The sequence below is a fragment of the Melanostigma gelatinosum genome (assembly GCF_949748355.1).
Source record: "Melanostigma gelatinosum genome assembly, chromosome: 15".
NCBI lineage: Eukaryota > Metazoa > Chordata > Actinopteri > Perciformes > Zoarcidae > Melanostigma > Melanostigma gelatinosum.
Genome location: NC_136648.1, coordinates 4,005,328 through 4,024,242, shown reverse-complemented (window position 1 = coordinate 4,024,242; position 18,915 = coordinate 4,005,328). Strand labels below are relative to the sequence as shown.

The 18,915-nt window shown below is 41.8% G+C and overlaps 1 protein-coding gene across 1 annotated transcript in view; it reads right to left on the bottom strand.

The window, feature by feature from the left end:
- Window positions 1-1,976: 1,976 nt before the first annotated feature.
- LOC306789094 (contactin-associated protein-like 4) overlaps window positions 1,977-18,915 on the bottom strand; it is a gene marked incomplete at both ends in the record, with an annotated part of 63,452 nt that continues 46,513 nt past the window's right edge. Inside the window, 9 exons of the mRNA XM_079284882.1 lie at window positions 1,977-2,173; window positions 2,950-3,021; window positions 4,121-4,339; window positions 6,974-7,061; window positions 8,823-8,956; window positions 9,861-10,085; window positions 11,067-11,306; window positions 15,045-15,263; window positions 18,562-18,732. Coding sequence (XP_079141008.1) covers window positions 1,977-2,173; window positions 2,950-3,021; window positions 4,121-4,339; window positions 6,974-7,061; window positions 8,823-8,956; window positions 9,861-10,085; window positions 11,067-11,306; window positions 15,045-15,263; window positions 18,562-18,732 — 1,565 coding nt within the window. The remainder of the gene's footprint in view (window positions 2,174-2,949; window positions 3,022-4,120; window positions 4,340-6,973; window positions 7,062-8,822; window positions 8,957-9,860; window positions 10,086-11,066; window positions 11,307-15,044; window positions 15,264-18,561; window positions 18,733-18,915) is intronic.

Here is an 18,915-nt window from a genome sequence, read left to right as displayed (position 1 = left end):
AAATAGCTGGAGGATGACGGTATCCTACGACAACCCTTGGGGTTTACAGACCCAAAGTAAATCAGATGATCACGACCAAAGACATGAAGACTGAACTTCCAGGTGATATAAAACAACATCCTGCCAATTTGAAGGGCTCTCCTGTCTCTACATACAAGTACCCAATGTTCCCTCTAAGCTGCGCGCTTGAGCAATCGCGCACTGCTCGCACATTCTCAGCGCACAAGAAAATCTATGCAGCGCATAAAATAAAATTCAACATAAACGTATTAATTAATATATCTAATATTAGTCCTATCTTATCTAATCAATTAAACCAATAATAATAATAATAATAATAATTTTGTTTTCTGTACTATTTTGCAACGTAACTCAGTGAGTGACAGGTGTCCAGCCAATGATACGATTCGGTTCACTTACGCTACGCAGCCAATCATAGCATTGACACTATTGCCCTGCCCATTCGCGCCGTGCAGGTTAGCTAGATAACAACAGTGCGGCGGAGTTACGAGACGCAAATGCTAACCCCTTATCATGGCGAAACGAACGGGCAGCGACACATCCACTCACCAAGCCATTGGAAAAAAGAAATGTGGTTCTTTTAAGATGGAATGGCTGTCGGAGTATGTTCAAATAGAAGAACAAGCGGTGAAACTGGGTGAGATTTTTTCTTTTTCGAGGGGGAAGGGTCTACTCTGCAAAACATGCAGCGAAGCTAAAGTAGCAAATGAGTTTTCCGAGGGAAAAATGTGGACTGAATGGAAGTTGGACTACCTCAAGCGTCACATTCAGCAGAAAAAAATAAAAATAAAATCAAAACAGCATCCAGAAATCGTCTTGAAGTGGCACATTTGGACCAGCTGATGCGCATAAAGTCAAAGCAAGAAGCAGACGAATCCATCAACCTGGACAAAGTGTACAACCATTGGAGAAGTGAGAAGGACAGACGTGAAAAATAAGGTAAAATTTAAGTCAGATTTGTGCATATTCTCGTGACATTTATTAAGATTTTTTACTTATGGATATTAATCATTAAATTATGTTACTACTAGATAATTTATGGATAGTAGAAATGATAATAAAAAACTGAGTAATTACATATTTTACAGACAGAGTTACAGGAATTTACACTGTATCACAAGCTACAGCACACGTCATTGTGCAAAATGTGAATGTTTTAATGTGAACAAAATGTTATGTCTGAAAGGTGTATATGTATCATTTCTTCCAGAACAGGACCCTCACACAGGCCACAACAGGACCTCACACAGGCCAAAGCAGGACTCTTCCCATGCCCAAAGCAAGACTCTCACATAAAACATACTACACATCTCATGAACAACAAGATTTTTGTCTTTTTCCTTTAAAGTTTGTCAAATCACTTATATTAAAAGTAAACTAGTGAAAATTGCTGCTGTAATTTGATTCTTTTAATAAGCCATGTAACTTGCTATGATCCAAGGTTTTGAACAGGTGTGATACTGGTGTGTGGCCACAGCGTGCACATCTGATGTTGCTCACAGTGGTCCTCAGTGTGCTCAGGGAGCTTGTGTGTATGCCCAGACACATGAAAAATTAGAGGGAACATTGCAAGTACCCATCTCCGTCTACAGGAAACCGAACCACAAGAGGGCCTAGCTTCACATATTTTCTTACCCATACGCCATACAAATACTGATACCTGCATTATTTCCAACGTTTCAATAGGACGGTGACGTTCGCCAGAAATTTTTACAAAGACATTAATTCCACATTTACATTTTTGAATACTTAGTTGAAACAAGAATATCAACACCTCATAAGTCCAACACTGTTGCCCGTTTGTATCAGTATATTCACAATTTACAGTAAAGCATCAGAAGACAAAACTTGTTTTTTTTTGCCTCGACATGCTGTTGATCCACTTCTGCCATCAAAGTGTCCGAGTGGCTCCTCGTGCAGCGTTGAGTCTTGAGGCGTGTTCATCAGGCCTCCAGCTACATGAAATACTCCTTTGGGTTCCCAGTGGAGACGTTCTGGGAGTCCGTCTGGTTGTTGAAGGGGAAATCCTGGCTGTCCTCCTGTTTGACTCCCTTCACTTCCTGGTTCCTATACGTCTCCTTTCTGCGGTAGAGGAATCTGCCGGTTATCGCCAGGCCGGTCACGATCACGAAGATCACCACTGCTATGACGCCTGCAAGGTAGAGACGTTCAAGATGTAATAGGCTGAGATGTGAGAACATTGTCATGTCAAATTTCAATCCACATGAATGATTAAAGCGATACTCAAAAGTCATGCCTACTCATGTTTTGAATATCTTTCTCATGGAACTTTCAAGTACATTAAACACAATTTGAAATCTTCTGAAACTATCGGGCTCATCTGCTCTGTTGAGCACATTTGGGAAGATGAGAGCAGGTTTCATTTAATTGGAATTCTAAAATACGACTGAAATCAATTTAATACTACATTATAAAGAAACCATGCTTTTCTTTTTTTCGAGATAACTGCAAATAAGTTTTCCCATCAGCAAGCAATTCCTGCATAGGTTTAATTAGGTGAGCTGCCCTTTGTGCACTGAGACAGTCAGGCCAGTTTAATGGACAGTTTTAAATGACTTTTCTCTGGGCCTCACCTTTTCTATCTACACCATTATAGATTGAACCTTTTCGGTCTTCTCTTTGAATCAATCTGTGCTGGCAGAGCAACAAAGTTTTAAATGAGTTTTAAAAGGAATCTTGCCTGGCACATCACTTTACTCGTTCTTTGAGCTCAACATCTGTCCACATCGTTGATGATGTGGAACCTTAATACCTGATCCTGAAAAAATACCTGAAAAAAATGTTTCACCAAACTAATGCATTCAAGTTACGGTTCAACAGTGTACCAAAAACCAAAGTTTCTGCTGTTGTGCCGATGGAGCTGGTCCTTGTTCCAGTAGAGTGAAATACAGTGAAAAGGTTCAGTACCTCCAATCAGAGCAGAGCCGGTCCTGATGGCTTTGACTAAAGGCTGACCCGAACCCACTGAACCAGACTGGTCTACAGCAGAGACAGAAGACAGGAGGAGGAAAAATGTATTAAAGACAGGAAATGAAAAATCAAAGGGCACCAAGAAACGGAGCAGATGTCAAAGAGTAAGAAAGAAATGAAGAGACAAGAATTACAGAAATCATAGAAAACGAAAGGACCAGAAAGAAAGAGACGGAAGGAAAAACAAGATCAGAACATCATTCAGAGTAGACGGGGAATACTACATCAGCTCTCCAAATGACTCTAATAAAGCATCACAAACTGGATGAGAGCGAGCCCGGAGGCGAGGAAATCCCAAAAGATCTGTGGTCCAAATGAATTAAAGCATTGATCACACTGTCATTAGTCTCCAGAAAACAAGGAGGATATACTGAGATTAACGAGCCTCTTTACGAACTGGAAAAGCAATTTTCATGCAATGTCAACTCGCAGAAATGAAGAGAACAGGAGACGTGTGCTACTCTACAAGCAGATTCCCAGAAACGGAGCTGGAATATGACCCGTCGTCTGAAATCGAATCCAATCAATTCAACAATGTCATCAATGTCACTTGGCCTTAAGCCCATTGCTTCATGCTGAAGAAGTAAATCTTTAAAAGCGGCTCACAGATTAAAAAAAAATAAAAGAATAATTAATTTCAAATACAGTTAATCACGATTGTTAAAAAAACAAATACTCGGGGGATTTTTCTTGGGACTGTATTCTGTGGTGGAATTTTGGCAGCAGGACTTAACTACAGCGTGTGTGTGTGTGTGTGTGTGTGTGTGTGTGTATGTATATTCATACACATACACAGCTTATCCTCCGAGCGTCTGCATTCAGTCTTCTATGTGAAAGGGAATGTGATTTTCTTGCTTTTTATAATTTTTAATTGTCATTTACCATGTTTTGTAACTTCAAGGATTTACTATTTGCACGAGCAAAGCTATAAGATGTTTCTACGCTACAAATGAAGTCAAAACACATAATGGACCTCACTTTTGATTCTTTTATGTTACATTTGTAGAAACCAAAACTCCAATGAGTATCCGCACCATGGCATGTGAAAGAGCACACAGTTGTATAAAACTTGATATTGAATTAACCGAACCGACTCCTCCCCTCCTACCTGACAGGTGGTGCGTGTTCTCTGCTGCGTAGGGATCGGCCGCCGCCGAGGCGCCGCAGTTGGACTGGACTAAAGGTCCGGTGATGACGACGGTGCTGGTGTGCGGGTGGAGCAGAGCAGCTTTCAGAGGGCTGATGGAGTTAAAGTGGACCACCGAGAGACAGCCGGTAAAACCGAGAGACGCCAACCGGGACAGGTCTGGATCCGAATCATCGGACTCTGTCGAAAGGAATGGAAGACGAGAGGGTTAGATGTGTTTGTTTTAAACTCGAGAAAAGAGATACAAATTACAGAATACACGTGCTGTACATATTTCATAAAGCTTATGTTGACATCAGACATTAATCAAGTCGGTGATGAATAACGCTGCTTCTATACAGTCCTGGCATGCTTTTGAAATATATCCCTGAACACTGAGTAAATAAACAGACCTATACTGAGATGAGAGGCATTTTCACAGTTTGTCAGCTATATGTTTCATGCTTATGGGCTTTATCTCAACTCAATACTTATGGCCATGCTAACGGGTTCACTGACTCTGCTGCAGATCGTCCCGTTAACCCTCATTGTGGGCAGTACATTAACTTGAACTGATTAAGCGCCTGTAAACATCATTCATTCGTTATACTGAGTACAATGCTTTTGTTTATTTACTCTGAGTGCAGCAGCAGGACACAAACTGATCAAGTCCGGATCCATAATGCGCATCGCCATCCAATCAGGGAGAATGTAAAACATACAGACAGTTACCATTACACCAGTCTGCATCTATCGCTCCTCGGGACAGATGTGCACTTTCACCTCCAATCTGTCTACTTTATGGACTTAAATCCCTTCATCATTCACCTCCACTCCTCCACAGCAGCTGTGAGAGCCGACGTTACCGCTGTAAGCATCTGCATCAGTGTCTGTTCAGATGACTGAGAGGTGACACGTCTGTATGTTGATGAGAGCAGCAGGAAGCATTACTGCCGCCTGTAAGCTCCCCTCAGCAGCAACACTCTTCACTCCATCACCCCCCCCCCCCCCCCCCGTCTCTCTGTATTCCTTCCGGGTCCATTAGTTAGGCTGATGGATGACGGGGTTGGCAGGAAACGACAGAAAATCCACTTTCCTGCTGCTTTTCTGATCCTGATCTGCCAGAGGGGAGGACCGGTCACATGCTGACATGACGGGGTCAAAACACACCGAGCTGAGTTACAGCATCCCGGAGCTTCACAGCCAAAAAAATAAATAAAAAGATCTTGGATTATGTAATAGTTACTCCACAAGAAATGTGGTGTGCATGGCTCACATACATTGTTTTATTATGACATTTAGTTGCATGAAATGGTATGTTAAGTTTTGAAGGGAACCGATGACAATTCATGCAATCATTTTAAATTATTGCATTTCCTGAATGCCAAAAAATACAAGTCATTAATTAACTTTCAAGCACTGAGAGTAAAAGGCCTCTGAAACACCAATTACTGCCAAAGACGTTCAAAGAGTAATTTGTATTGAATCAATAGAAAATAATGCTGGCGTCTGTAGGTTCCAATGAACAGTTTCAGAGGTTGTTTCAGGGTTTCACATTCCACGGCAGCACCGAGTACTCGCAGAAGAAATGTGCAATCAAACAAACTGCATCATGTCCATGAAAACAGAAAATAAGGACCAGACATTTTTTAAACAAGGTTCAACCTCAGAACGATGTACTGACCACATAACAGCATTAAGAACCTTCTGCATGCTTTCCTCACCTCAGTTACAATAATCTAGTAAGTAGCTACTTTAATAAGAAACCAAAAAACGATACTTTACAGACATTTTCTCACTTGGTATTGGTCTACAGTGCTGATGAAAGCCATTTGAAGAATCCGACGCGTTTTACAACACTAATCTGTGTTTGCTTTTAAATTGACAGTGCGGCTGTTGTGTCTGTCGTCAGAGAGCTGTGACTGCGGCCTCTCCAATCCCTCATGTTCGCTTATATCTCAGTCCGTCTCTGATGGAGCCAATTACTGTCTCACCCCGACTCTGCTACAGGTCCCCGTCCAGCACTACACCGCTAAATGGATAAAGCAGGGCATTAAAAAAGCCCGGGTTGGAGACAGTAAAGCATCCATTGCATGGACTCCTGTTAACATCTGTAACTGGAGTGAGGTGGAGGCAGCCGGATGTGACGGCAAACCGAGCTTTGACTAAACAGTCTGACTTTTTTCAGTCCAGAACAATTAGTCAGACTGCTTTTAATTGGGGCGAAGCAAGTAAGGAATAAAATGTTCTTTGGATTCATGGTTATCTGAGTAAACTAGTGACAATTTTAGTTTTAATACATATTTCAGCCCTGAACTCCTTGTTTCACATGTTTTACTTTATTTTCAGTTCGATTTGCAAGTTCTCTGCAACCTTTACTTCCTGCTCCATTCCAATCTCTTCTCATTAACTTAAAAACGTGACCAACTCGACACCTGCTCACATGTTCAACTTGTAAGTCTCAGTTTAAAGTGTAGCCTCGAGTTCAGCGATTTCGCCGTCGCCATCTTGGCTTTTTTGCAACCGATGAACGGAAGTTACCATATTTGGAATGCGGAGGAGTAACGTAGAGACGCATGATACGTCTCTGGTAGCGACCATTCATGAGACATTGTCTAATTTCAGATTAGATTTTAGAGGAAATGGTGCATAGTTACAAAATCATTTCTCTCCAGGTTATCTTTGGTACAAACACGTTTGGCTACATTCATGCCTGCACATTTTCATAAAAGAGCACATGATGTCAGATGAAGCCAAATATCTCTGCGCTGTCATTCAAAGGAGTGTTTTCTAACTTGAAAGCCTCGACTGTGTCTCGACTGCCTGCTCACTCACCGTGCACTCTGCCCAACACCAGCGACTTGATGGCGTTGAATTCTCCGTCAGATGTCAGGTTGAAGTCTTCTCTGGGATTTTGGTCAATCTGAAATAACAAACATATTTTTCTTAACTGTTGTTAAAAATGGTGTCGCCTCAGAGGACTAATTAAAGAGTAACTTTTTGACCCATTACTTCGTGTGAAAGAATAATCTGAATTTGGAAATTAATTCTTGAATGAGGGCTGCTCCACAGAGTCTGGTCATGTGGCAGCGGAGAAGAAACCAAACTCAAGTTTCAGATAAGCTTCATCCATTTGACAGCAATGCTTGAAGAGATATTAATATTTTACTTTTAATAAGTATTTTTTACAAACCGGTCTCTATCAAAAAATAGATATATACTCCACGAGTGTAACTGTTCTGGTAGATGTGCATGTTGCTGATGGATAATAATAGTACTGTGCTGCGTAAAAGAAAAGTCAATACTGTGGTTAGTGGCTGCTGTGTGTTCTGCTGATATTTATCGAGATAAGCTGAAGGAAAAGTTTTATTTGCTTTAAATTGATATGATTTCAGTTTCCACATATATCAGCTGGAGCGTTTCTCTTCTGGAGAACAGAGCGGGACTAACTGGAGCATGATGTGAAATCAACAGGAAACCCTTGAAGGGAAACCGTGGACACTGGCCTCTCTGATGCCCTCTGTCCTCTGTTTTTGTAAATAGTTATCTGAAGTGATTTGGGCTTCGGGGAGTCATCTTTCGACGGGACATCTGCTCAGGGGAGAGGATGTAATACTGTCCACTTTCGAGACCAGTGTGTATATTTCAGGCTGCTGGCCATCAGGACAAACCACGCTGGAACTCTTGTTGAGGTTGACCCGATGTCCCCGGAGAATGTTGCTAACGATATAATGATTCAAGGTGAAGGAAAGTGGCAAAAATGAGATGCACTTCATTTTTCACTGGAGCCTCGGCCGCTGCACCCATGCAAGGCCAGGTCACCTTGTTTTTCATCTCAGGGGGTTGATAATTACAAAGACATTCAGGCTGCTGGACAGATGACGTTGACCTCATTTATCATCTGAGCCTGTTGACAAGATAAGACGTTGAGTAGATCCCGATACGATTTGAACGCACAGCTTGAGAAAGGCCTTTGCAAAGGTGTGAGATAGATAGATAGATAGATAATTTATTTTTTTAAGTCAATCGCAGCAGCCTGGGCTCTTTGGGGATTAAAGAAACGGGCTTTAAAACTGAGCGTTTCAGGCAGAGGGTGAATACAGGCATCAGACCGACGGTGTGAGTAGATGTGATTTTAAACATTGAAGCATGTAAATATGATCTGGTAGAAAAATCTTAACACAAGTATCGACCTGAAAATGTTACTTAAAAGCCAAATGTGCAGGCTCGCTCGCTCTTTTTCTCTTTTCTGAGCACTTGAGATTGCAAAACACTTTAACACGCTGGGCTACCCACTGTGTTCCAAACTTTGATGCTCCACTACAGTCGTGGTAAACTCGTGATTAACGTTGTGAATTCAAACAAACACACTTGCAACAAATAAATACACAAGTACGGAAAACGCGTCAAAATAAGCTATGAACACCTTGGGACACAGCAACTAGTCTTCTGGTTGAAAGTCCTGTGTTTGAAGCTGAACATATATTTCATTTTTAAAACAACACTGACCACATTGCTCATTGTCTCCAGGTGGCTGTAAATGTCACAGCTTTTACTTTGAAATTAGACGAAAGAACCGTAAGACCAAATCAACGATATGCTTTTATACATTTCAGGCCATTCTCCCAAAGTATAGCGTTGTGTGTTTGTTCATACACGGTGATGGTTGTGTGCGTATTGTTACCTGCACGGACACAGAGTCCGTCAGTCTGCTGATGGTGACGGTGTGTAGTTGTCCGTCGGCCAGGCTCTCCACGCTGCTCCTCAACACTTCAGCATCTCTGCCGCTGTCCAGCTTGTATCTCACCTCCAGCTTATCTTCACCCATAAACACACAAAGTGTTTCCATTTTAAACTTTCTCGTTTGCTTCTATCATTTTTATGAATCTCATTTTAAGGATTTATTTTGTTTTTTACTTTCGCTGATGAATCTGAGTCAATAAAGCTTTCGATATTAAGAGGATTAGAAGTTAATTCCCTATCAATAATACAACTCCAAATTGAATTAATTTTCATAATATTCTGAGGATTAAATGCAGATTTAATGAAAGCCGTGTGATGTCTTTGTGCTCTTGAGATTAAGAGAAGGATAAGAAATAACACGTTGTCCTTAATAATTACTAAATACTTCTTCAAGTATAGTACTTAATCCCATAAAGACTCACTGTTCTTCAAAATAAAAAGGTGTATTTACCAAGAAGGAATACTGGTTTGGAGTATGCACTCATCCATTTAGCTGTTTCTGATAATAAATGTATTTTTGAAAACAGGCCTTAAGGGATTGACAAGGGTTTGTGCTGGAGGAGGTTTAAATGCAGCAGAGGAGGAAAATATATACGAAATGAGCTGAACAAAAGAAATCTCTCAGGGATTTAATTGGACACTTCAGTTTAAAAGAAGTAGGAGGCACTTTGGAATTAAAATTACATTTTCAGCAGTCCAATGAAATTGGCACAAAGATTAGCTGCAAATGGATTTTATTTTCTGGTGTTAATGACTCAGAGACAGCTGATGGACAGCAGTGCATTAAAGGTTTCATGCTGACCGCGGAGACGTCTGGTGAATGCACTTAAAAGCTACAATGTAATTATGTCGCACCAAAGTTTATGAAACACGAGGAGGAGGAGGAGGAGGCTAAATAAATGAAAGCTGCAGGAAAGAAGTCGAGGTAGATAAGACGATGTAAATAGAAAACGAGACGCTCTACTTGAATCCTCATCACCGTGCTTGTTGATGAGCAGGGCCAGGGACTCTCTGTAGTAGGAGCTGACGTAGAGCAGCAGAGCCGGACTCTGGTTGGTGCTGAAGCTCAGGGAGACGTTCTCTCCTCTCAGCGTCCTGTCGGAGTAGATGGAGGACGGCAGGGCGCTGCTGTTCCGGCTCGACTCGTACGGCTCCTTGAAGGTGTAGCTGACGGTCGTCCCCGATTTGAAGCTGGCCGAGACCTCTGAAGGAAGAGACACAGGTTACAGCGGCAAGCTCTTATTTGGCAATATCCGAAATGGAAAAGAGAGATGAGAGCTGATTAGCGAGTTCCTTTGAAAACAGTGTTGCCACACTGGCAAAACTAATACCAGAGATCTCTTTGTGACCACAACTACTGCGTTATGAAGCTTTTTATTTTTGGCCACTGTCTCATACAACAGACATATTTAAACCTCTTTAATCTAAATGGAGGCTTTTTGATATTTTCAGATCAAGAGTTCTGCCATTGATTTTTCATCAAGGCGGTAGTCTTGAGTAGGCTACCTTTCTTTTGTTGTTTCTACAATACCTTCTTATATTCACTCCCTTTTGTTCTCAATGATGTTTTCATACCGCAAATACACCCCCAGAGTCCAACTGGACCAAGACCTTCAGCTGGACTGTTAGATTTCATTTGACCCACATCTAAAAAGTCAGGTACAGGCCCTTTGGGAATACTGAGATAAGCAGGACGCTTTGCAGGAAACATTTGTTAGACCTCAATGCAGTGCTGTGGTCAAGACCACCTAAACTGTGACCAGTTCATGACGAAGACCAGAGTGAATCAAGACTTTGAGAGGGTTGAAACCAAGTAAAGACCAGAACCATACCAGTGACAGTCCCACACTGCATGACGCACACAATGCGGAACATGCAAACTATTGGCACTCCCTCAAAGTCATCTGAAAGATCCACAGTCCCATAAAAACATCCACAAAAAACGAATGAAGGTCCTCTCCATTCACTTCTTTTATTACTGTATAAGTGTACCTGGTGTGGTAATCAACAGGCATTGCAGAGGGGAATTTTACGTGTGGGAATCGAGATCAAGACCTTCAAAAAAGTGGGTGTGACATGATCTCTGTGACAAAAGCCCAACAATGTAATAATAATAATATTGTTTTTAATGGTGTGACTTGCCTAAACACCTCCAGTGTGTGTGTGTGTGTGTGTGTGCATGTACCTGTATGGCAGAAGACTCCAGTGTATGCTGACAGGCTGCAGTCACAGTGGAAGCCGTTGGCTCCCTCCACACAGCGGCCCTGGTTCTGGCAGAGCGAGCCGTAGCTGCTGCAGTGACCCGGGCAGCCGGCCCGAACCCCCGGGGTGATCTTCGCCCTCTCCTCCAGGTCCAGGGTGACGCCGTTCAGCTGCAGGGCGCGAATACAACCCCGAAAGCCCTTCTGCCTGGACGCCGTGCCTCCTGAAAACATTTTTAAATGCTTCATTTTAAACTTCATCACGAGCATCAAGAAATCAAAGATTCGAGTGTCTTTCCTCTTTGTTCCTGCCTTTCTTTTATGTCCTTGTGTTGACAAGTGTATACATTTTCTCTCTCTAGTTTATCTGTCTTTTTGTCCGTCTGTGTGGAGAAGAATGGCCAATTTCCTTCCCTTTCAATCACCTGCACCCTTTCACCATCTCCAGCACCTAACTTGCAATCTGTCAGATTCTAATCGTAATAGCTGCAAACCTGAGCACACGAAAATATGTCAAAAATGCATGTCCACCTTTGTGCACGCACACACACACACGCTCCTCGTATGTGACGGCAGCAATCAGAATTCAAACGTGACAGCCTGTCATTTCTGCAAAGAACACGGATTGAAATTGTTATTGGAATTGTTATTGGAAGGTAAGATCATTTCTAGAAAAGGAGGGATTTGTGGGGTAAACATTAAAGCAAAGATCAAAACGTCCAAATGCAGATAATGAGACCTTCAACATCGGTGAGAATTTCAACCTGGCGTAGAACCTCGGCTCTAACAAGACGATTGCAGCCTCTCTACACAAGATCATGCTGTGAGAGCCCACTCTGTGCATAAAGTATGAGACCACATGAGAGTGAATGCAAAAACAATTCGTGGAATGCAGATCAAAGCAAGCGTCGAAGGTGAAGTGCGTGCGGCTCACAATACAAAGAATTACGAAGCAAAGTGTGAAAAGAGAGAATGAGCTCAAAGAGTTTTTAAGAAGAGAGCTCTGGAGCAGAGGGATGTTTTGATCGCATATCAAACAGTGCAGCCTCTCAAAGCAGGATATCGTAATTAATGGAGGGGACTCTGATTATTTCGGAGTATTTAGTTTGCTCTTGTTGATAAAATTGCCAGGCTGGCAGCTGAGTGACGGAACAGAAACAGACGTGGTGCTCAGACGTCTATTCTCAGCGCAAAGTCCAAAACCCACCTTCCACTAACATACCAACAACTATCGCTGTGCTGCCTTATTTAAATGAACTTGCCCTCTCTTTGTGGCTCTCTGCACCGCTGCACTGGGCAACACAAACCAACAACAGACGGGCAAAGTGAATTTCAACTTCAGACAAACGCCAAACTGTCATTGGAGGGGATTGCAGGTCCTCTTTTTAAACAAAATGTAAAAACTGTCCCTTATGCACCACTCACAGCATGCAGAGAAGAAATATACCAGCGCGCCAGCCACCATGGATGCAAACGCAGCACCACTAAGCTGCTGGTTATCCATCCAAACCAGGCAATGTGAAATGCTGCTTGCAAAGAACGCAGACATATTTCACTTGAAACTGCTGCGTGTGAATATTTTACACCTACAAATAGCAGGCAATAAAGAAAGCGTAACGCCAATCCCATGGCGTATAAATCCATGCAAGGCAATAACACGGGTTATTAATCGAAACAGTCATCCACTGCCTTATAAATCTGCACAAAGGATAATTAAAGCTCATAAATACACTGTTTAATGAATTCATGGACGACAACACTAAGTAGGCTGACTTAAATCTGTGGAGGTCTCATGTGATATCAGTTTATCTAAAATGCACAAAAGGATTAGATATACATTTTTCCTCATGAATATTTTCATGAATAAAATGGGCATAATCTCTACAGCAGTGTTATGGTTTATGATTGCATGCACCTGAGCAGATATGAATACTCGTATATTTATTTGCATACATATATTATGTACTTTTCAATGAGCTTTCTCGAGGAGACTTTAACACTAACTTTGTACTTGTTACTATTGTTACACTAAATCAGGAGAGGTGAGAATTCTTCATTCCCGCACATCAAATCAAGACCATCAAGTCAAACAACACAAACATCCATTACCAAACCATTCTGGAAAATAAGGCCATCAGATCTTAATTCAGACACACAAACATGAGTACTGCATCGATGATTCAGAGGAAAACATATTGGGGTTCAGGCTGATATTCACCTAGATTTCCCCGCTGCCTTCATCCAATCTCACCACTGCTTGTTGCTTTCTTTTCCCCACACAGTGTGTGTTTACTGATATGAACTGCCGTACATAATATTTGCAGAATGAAAAGACCTGATAATAAATGTATTTTCATCGTTTCCCCCCTGTAGCTCTGGTGAGAGGTCACATGGGGAATAACTGATGGAGTTGAGATGAACCGGGCTGCAGTGTTGATGGAGTTTGTGTTGGAGATTCTCAGCTCGCTGGTTAATTACATGACGGCCTGAAGAATCATTCACAGGTTCAGCTTCATTTACAGATTATTGAAAGACCCTCAATGCACACACAACTCTATACGTTACTGCTCCCTGATGCATGCTTTGTTTATCAAACAAGATTATTATTTGTGGTCAGAAACCATCGACTCAGCACTTTCCTATCCGATAGTGCTGAGCAGCTGCCGACATTTAGCCGACAGCAGTTTAGCACTTTGAAACTGAATATTTCATTTCCTTCGAACGAGTAAGTAGGACTCCATAGGAAGAGGTCAGACCTGCTGCTGTCTTGGGGCTTGATTCCCAGTCTACCCAGAGTGCATACTGTAGGGCTGTGCATAAAGAAACCCGACAGAATAGACATGCAGACTCAGCACCTTCATGTCCAATACCGCTGAGCAGACAAGAAGAGTCAGCCAGCAGATTAACATGTGTGGAAAGAGAGAATGTTTTAGCTCTTTCCTGAGGATTTAATCCCAGTCTGACGTGGATACAAAGCACTCTGTACATATCACATCGTGTATTACCTGCTACAGCACTGGATCCTCCGGATACAAAATGTCATCCTCCTTATTTATCACAACCTGATGGAAATAAGCATGTGTCCTAATACTATACAGAAATATGACGAGAAATCAGTGCTACAGCTGAACCCAACTCATGTACTCTAACTTAAAAACACACACAAATGATTGAGTTTTTTCTATGCTTGTCTTTATTACGTTTGTTTGTTAAAGGAACCAGTGAAGTTTTTGTCCACTAGTAACGCTATCGAGCAATGTTTTTAAGAGTCCCCATAAAGTGCTACAAAAATTGTCTCAGAAATGTTGTAGGAAGAAGGAAATGCACAACCACATGTGGCCTTAAGGTTTGTGAGAATCAACAGTGTTTTTTTAGACCATTTAATTGTTGTATGTCTTGTTAATGTCTTTTGACTCACTGTGATATTAATAAACTTGACTGGGAACATACTCCCTGGTTAAGATGACTGAATGCAATGGCCTCCAATGTAAATGACTTGTTCTCTACTAAAGCCCCGAGTAACGAGACAAAGCACTATTCTTGTCTGTTTCATGGAGTACTGCTGTGAACTTGGGTAAGAAACGGAGGTTTTTTTTTCTGCCGGGAGAGTCTCAAAAGATGTTTGACTAAACGTCCTGTGATCCAGCTGCTGAGACAGAAAGCGCTGAACTACCAGTTCTCCAGAGAGCGAGAAACTCTGAGAAACGGGATGAGAGAAACAAGGCAAGTATGTGTGGAAGTTAGTGCCTGAGAAATATGGAGACACGGTAAGAAACTGTCAATCCAGAAGACTTGAGAAAGGGCCTTGAACCCACCAGCACTGAGACTAATGAGGCCACAACTCACACAGAAACTCACACACATTTGTACTGTTATATAACTATTTTACATTCCTAAACAGCCCGTTAAAGAAGCAACAAGATAATCAGACAACAGACTAATGGGGGAGTCACACTCCTCACCTATGAACAGCTGGCTGTTGAGCTGCAGGTGGAGGTGTCCGTCAGCAGGAGCCTCCTGTGTGGCGACAGGAAGTCCGTCCAAACGAAGCGACGCCTCCTTGACGTTCCGCTCGGCTCGGACTCGATGCCAACGGGTGTCGTTCAGGGGGACGCTCGACTCCACGCGAACCTCCAGCGGCCCGTTGCCAACGTCGAAGGAGAAAACCACCTGAGTGGAGGCTGATGGAGGGGAAGAGATGGAGAAGAAAGGAAGATAAAGAAGGAAGGTGATTGATGGAGATAATAGAGGGGATATGGGGAAGTATCAAAGCAGGAAAAACATAATCAATGCTATGTGTGAGTCAGAATTGGACGAGTATTCAATCAATTTCACAGCACATCTCACAACTTGTTTGACAAATGTTACTGGGTGTTCTATTGTGTCAAGATATTTTACAAATCGAGCTCTAGATTCAGAAAATACAATGCTTTAATTAAACTGTCACAAAAAATACTTTTTTCCCCCACAGAACCAAATTGAATCAAGGAGATACATTCAGGTCTGTCAATCAACTAAATACAATTTCTATAAAAGGTTTTTATTCGCCGTTTTTCTTGGATTGAAGAGATGCAAAATCTAAAAAAGCATCAGTTGTATATTTGTGGAGATGTGATATTGTCCTACTTTAAATTCAGATGGAGCTTTCACGAGTCTCTTCCTCTGAACAAAGAAGACCACAGACCTCAAACCAGCCTTTCATTTGTGCAAACAGGATGCGTCTGCAGCCTCTGAATTAATGAGAACGAGACTGATAAAACCTTACTTTGTGGTTAAGGCTAAAACAGTATTGATGTCGGCTTTTTTTCTTACATAAAAAAGCCGACATGAATCTTCACTTTATAGTTGCATATTTTCACACAGCTCTTAAAGTCGGTCTAAAACCTGCCAATGCCACAATTGGGAATATAAGCAGGAGTTTTAACAATCAGGTAGGTTGGACTCAAGTGAAGGAAGACCAAACAAGCAGACGAGGGAAACGTAAAGCTCCCAGGAATTCATTTTAATTACTCTTTCACAACAGAACAACAAACAGAAAGGCCAACAGAGCTTCTACCGCCAGCTCTCACAGGATAACAACAAACAAAAGACTCAAGAGCCTGGTAAGAAGCTATGCACTGATTAGCTGGAAGAACCAGATGTGCCGTGTTTATTTCCAGACCGTTCTTTATTTCACACTGAGTGTGAAAGGAACCTGGTAGAGGCAGGTGCAGACTCTCTTCTGGGCCTCTTGCCCTCAGCAAGTAGCTTACATTACTGCACTTGTACAGTTTTGTGGTACAACTTAAGACAAGCGATAGAGTATATAGTGTATTAGTTATGATATTGTGATTATATTTAACGAAGTGCTTGAAATTAGCTTCACTGATACACCAGTAAATGCTGCAAATGGGTATTACATAACAATCATGATCATGATGGTAATAACACTGTGAAGGGGTAAATAATTGACCGTACATTTTGAAGATAATTTTACTGGTAATATTGTAAGAAGTGGATGACGATTTGGACGCAGCTTCTCAGTGGCAATCATCCATGTTGATATATGTAATAAAGCCCTCTGATGTCCTGATGTACCAAAATAAAAGTCTCCATTGTGGGTTCATTATTTTTCATCAGACCACGTCTGTGTGTATTACTGCTCACGTTGTATTGATAAGGAACCGAGGAATCGAAACTGACAGTGATTAGATTTGACTTTTACTCAAAACACAATACATACCAAACATGTAAGATGCTAATTTATTGTGACAAATTGCCGTCGACTCCATGAAGAGGACCCGCTCTGTATGTAGATGAACTTGGATCATTCTAAGGTTACGGAAACACGATAATTCTTTCACTGAAGAAAACCTACTTCACGATATTATATTGCATTTCTGCAAATAGATCCCCCTAAATGCAACAAACTGTTCTTCATACTACATCATTGAAACGATATTCTAATCAACTTATACTCTGAAAGCTTGAAACATTGTGCACAATAAGGAATGAATTGATTTTAAAATACCTTATTTAGCTTTTATTGACTCGTTCAAACTTTACTTTTGGGAAACTGTCACTTATAATGGACTCATTTGACTTGTATTTGTACTTTGTTTTGTGGTATTGCTGCTAGTAAAAGGATCTGAATAATTCCTCACCACCGCCCTTAAGCAAGTTTCCCTCTGAGCCACAGAATCATGAGTCAGGACCACGGCCAGCGCCTTGGCCCTGTTGGTGCAGCCCAGTTCCAGCACCACGGACAGCTCCGCAGTGCTGCGCGTCTCGTCTTTCTTTCTGCTCAACTTTGTTCTCTCCACCAACCACAAATGATTTAAGAGAGTGAGCAGGCAAAGCAAACCATCGTCTTTCATGTTGTGCTGGTGGAAGGTGAGGATGTATTGCTATGGAAGTACAGAGCACGATGACACACTATCCCAGCACCCTGCAGTAACTTCATATAGAAATTGTTTTCAGCCTCAGTGTTACAAAGAGATCTGAGGCAGCCGGCAACAGCGCAGCAGTATTCAGAGCTGGAACAACCACACTGACAATGATTTCCCCGAGGAGAGAGACTGCTGGTGCAGCAGTGTCCTTGTATTATTAGATTCTGTGTGTGTGTGTGCCTTAAGTCCCGTTTCTAAAACAACTTCCTCCCGAATACAACACAAAAAGAACCACGAAACGGCAAACTGAACCAAACTAGGAGGGTAAAGTGAGGTGAAAGAGCTTTAAAAGGCAACTATGAGTCGAATAACTGATTCAAGGCATCTATACAAAGCGTTATGAATGACACACACCACTGCTGCCCATAAATGTGTACCTCATGCCATCCGCAACACTGTCATAACCGTATAAACACAAGGACATTGTTGGGTAATACAGCTATATTTTAAATGACACAATATATGGCAGGCTGTAAACACACGACTCACAGCCTGCCACATATCCGCGGCACCACACAAACTAAATAACACCATGTTGGTTATCACTGTAATAATCTAAACAACACACTATGGAGCCCATAAATGTGTGCATTACACAAGAATCAATCGACAGGAATTAATGTAGGGTCACGGCTGAAAAGCCCCAAAGAGTTCATAAAGCAACTGTCAAATTAAAAACTGGGGTGCTTAAAAAAACCAGCGCTCCGACAGCATCCTTTTTATGGATTTCACCTTGGATACATTTCATTTGTTGTGAATGCATTGTGGTCCCATGTGGGCCAGCACACGTTATCTACGGCTGCGTACGTGTTCTGTGCGGGAAGGAAATTGATCGGACATCAACAAAGAATTCAGCCAGAACAAAACATTAGAAGCACACCAGCGGCACCAGCAGAAAACACAAACTACGTGCAAAACCAGCACGTTTCACCCAACATACAAAGTAAAGGGATAAATGAGGGAAAATGTCACCATCCTCTGTTATAAAACACTTCAATCCCAGCACGAGTAAACACATTGTAAGTATATATACACAAGCGTTTTTACTCACAGCGCAGTTCGATCCGGATGAAGTCTTTGATGCCCAGGTTTTCCAGGAAGACACCGGAGGAGGCCGTGGTTTTAAACAGGAAGGAGACGTCTGCGCTCAGCTCTCCGTGGAAGGTGGGGAAGTGGAGGTACGACGTCTCCTTGTCGAAAAACGCAGCGTTCCACAAGTTCTCTGAGAAACACGATCAAAAAAATGTCTCTGAATTAAATCAAATCAGAAACTAATTTTCCGAACTGTTATTCAGCTGAAAACAAAGGTCTACAGTAAATGTGTCTATTTCAAGGAGTAATTAAAAACTGCACAAAACATTTAAAGGAACGAGAGTTTTAATGTTGTCCAGCGACAGCTGTAATA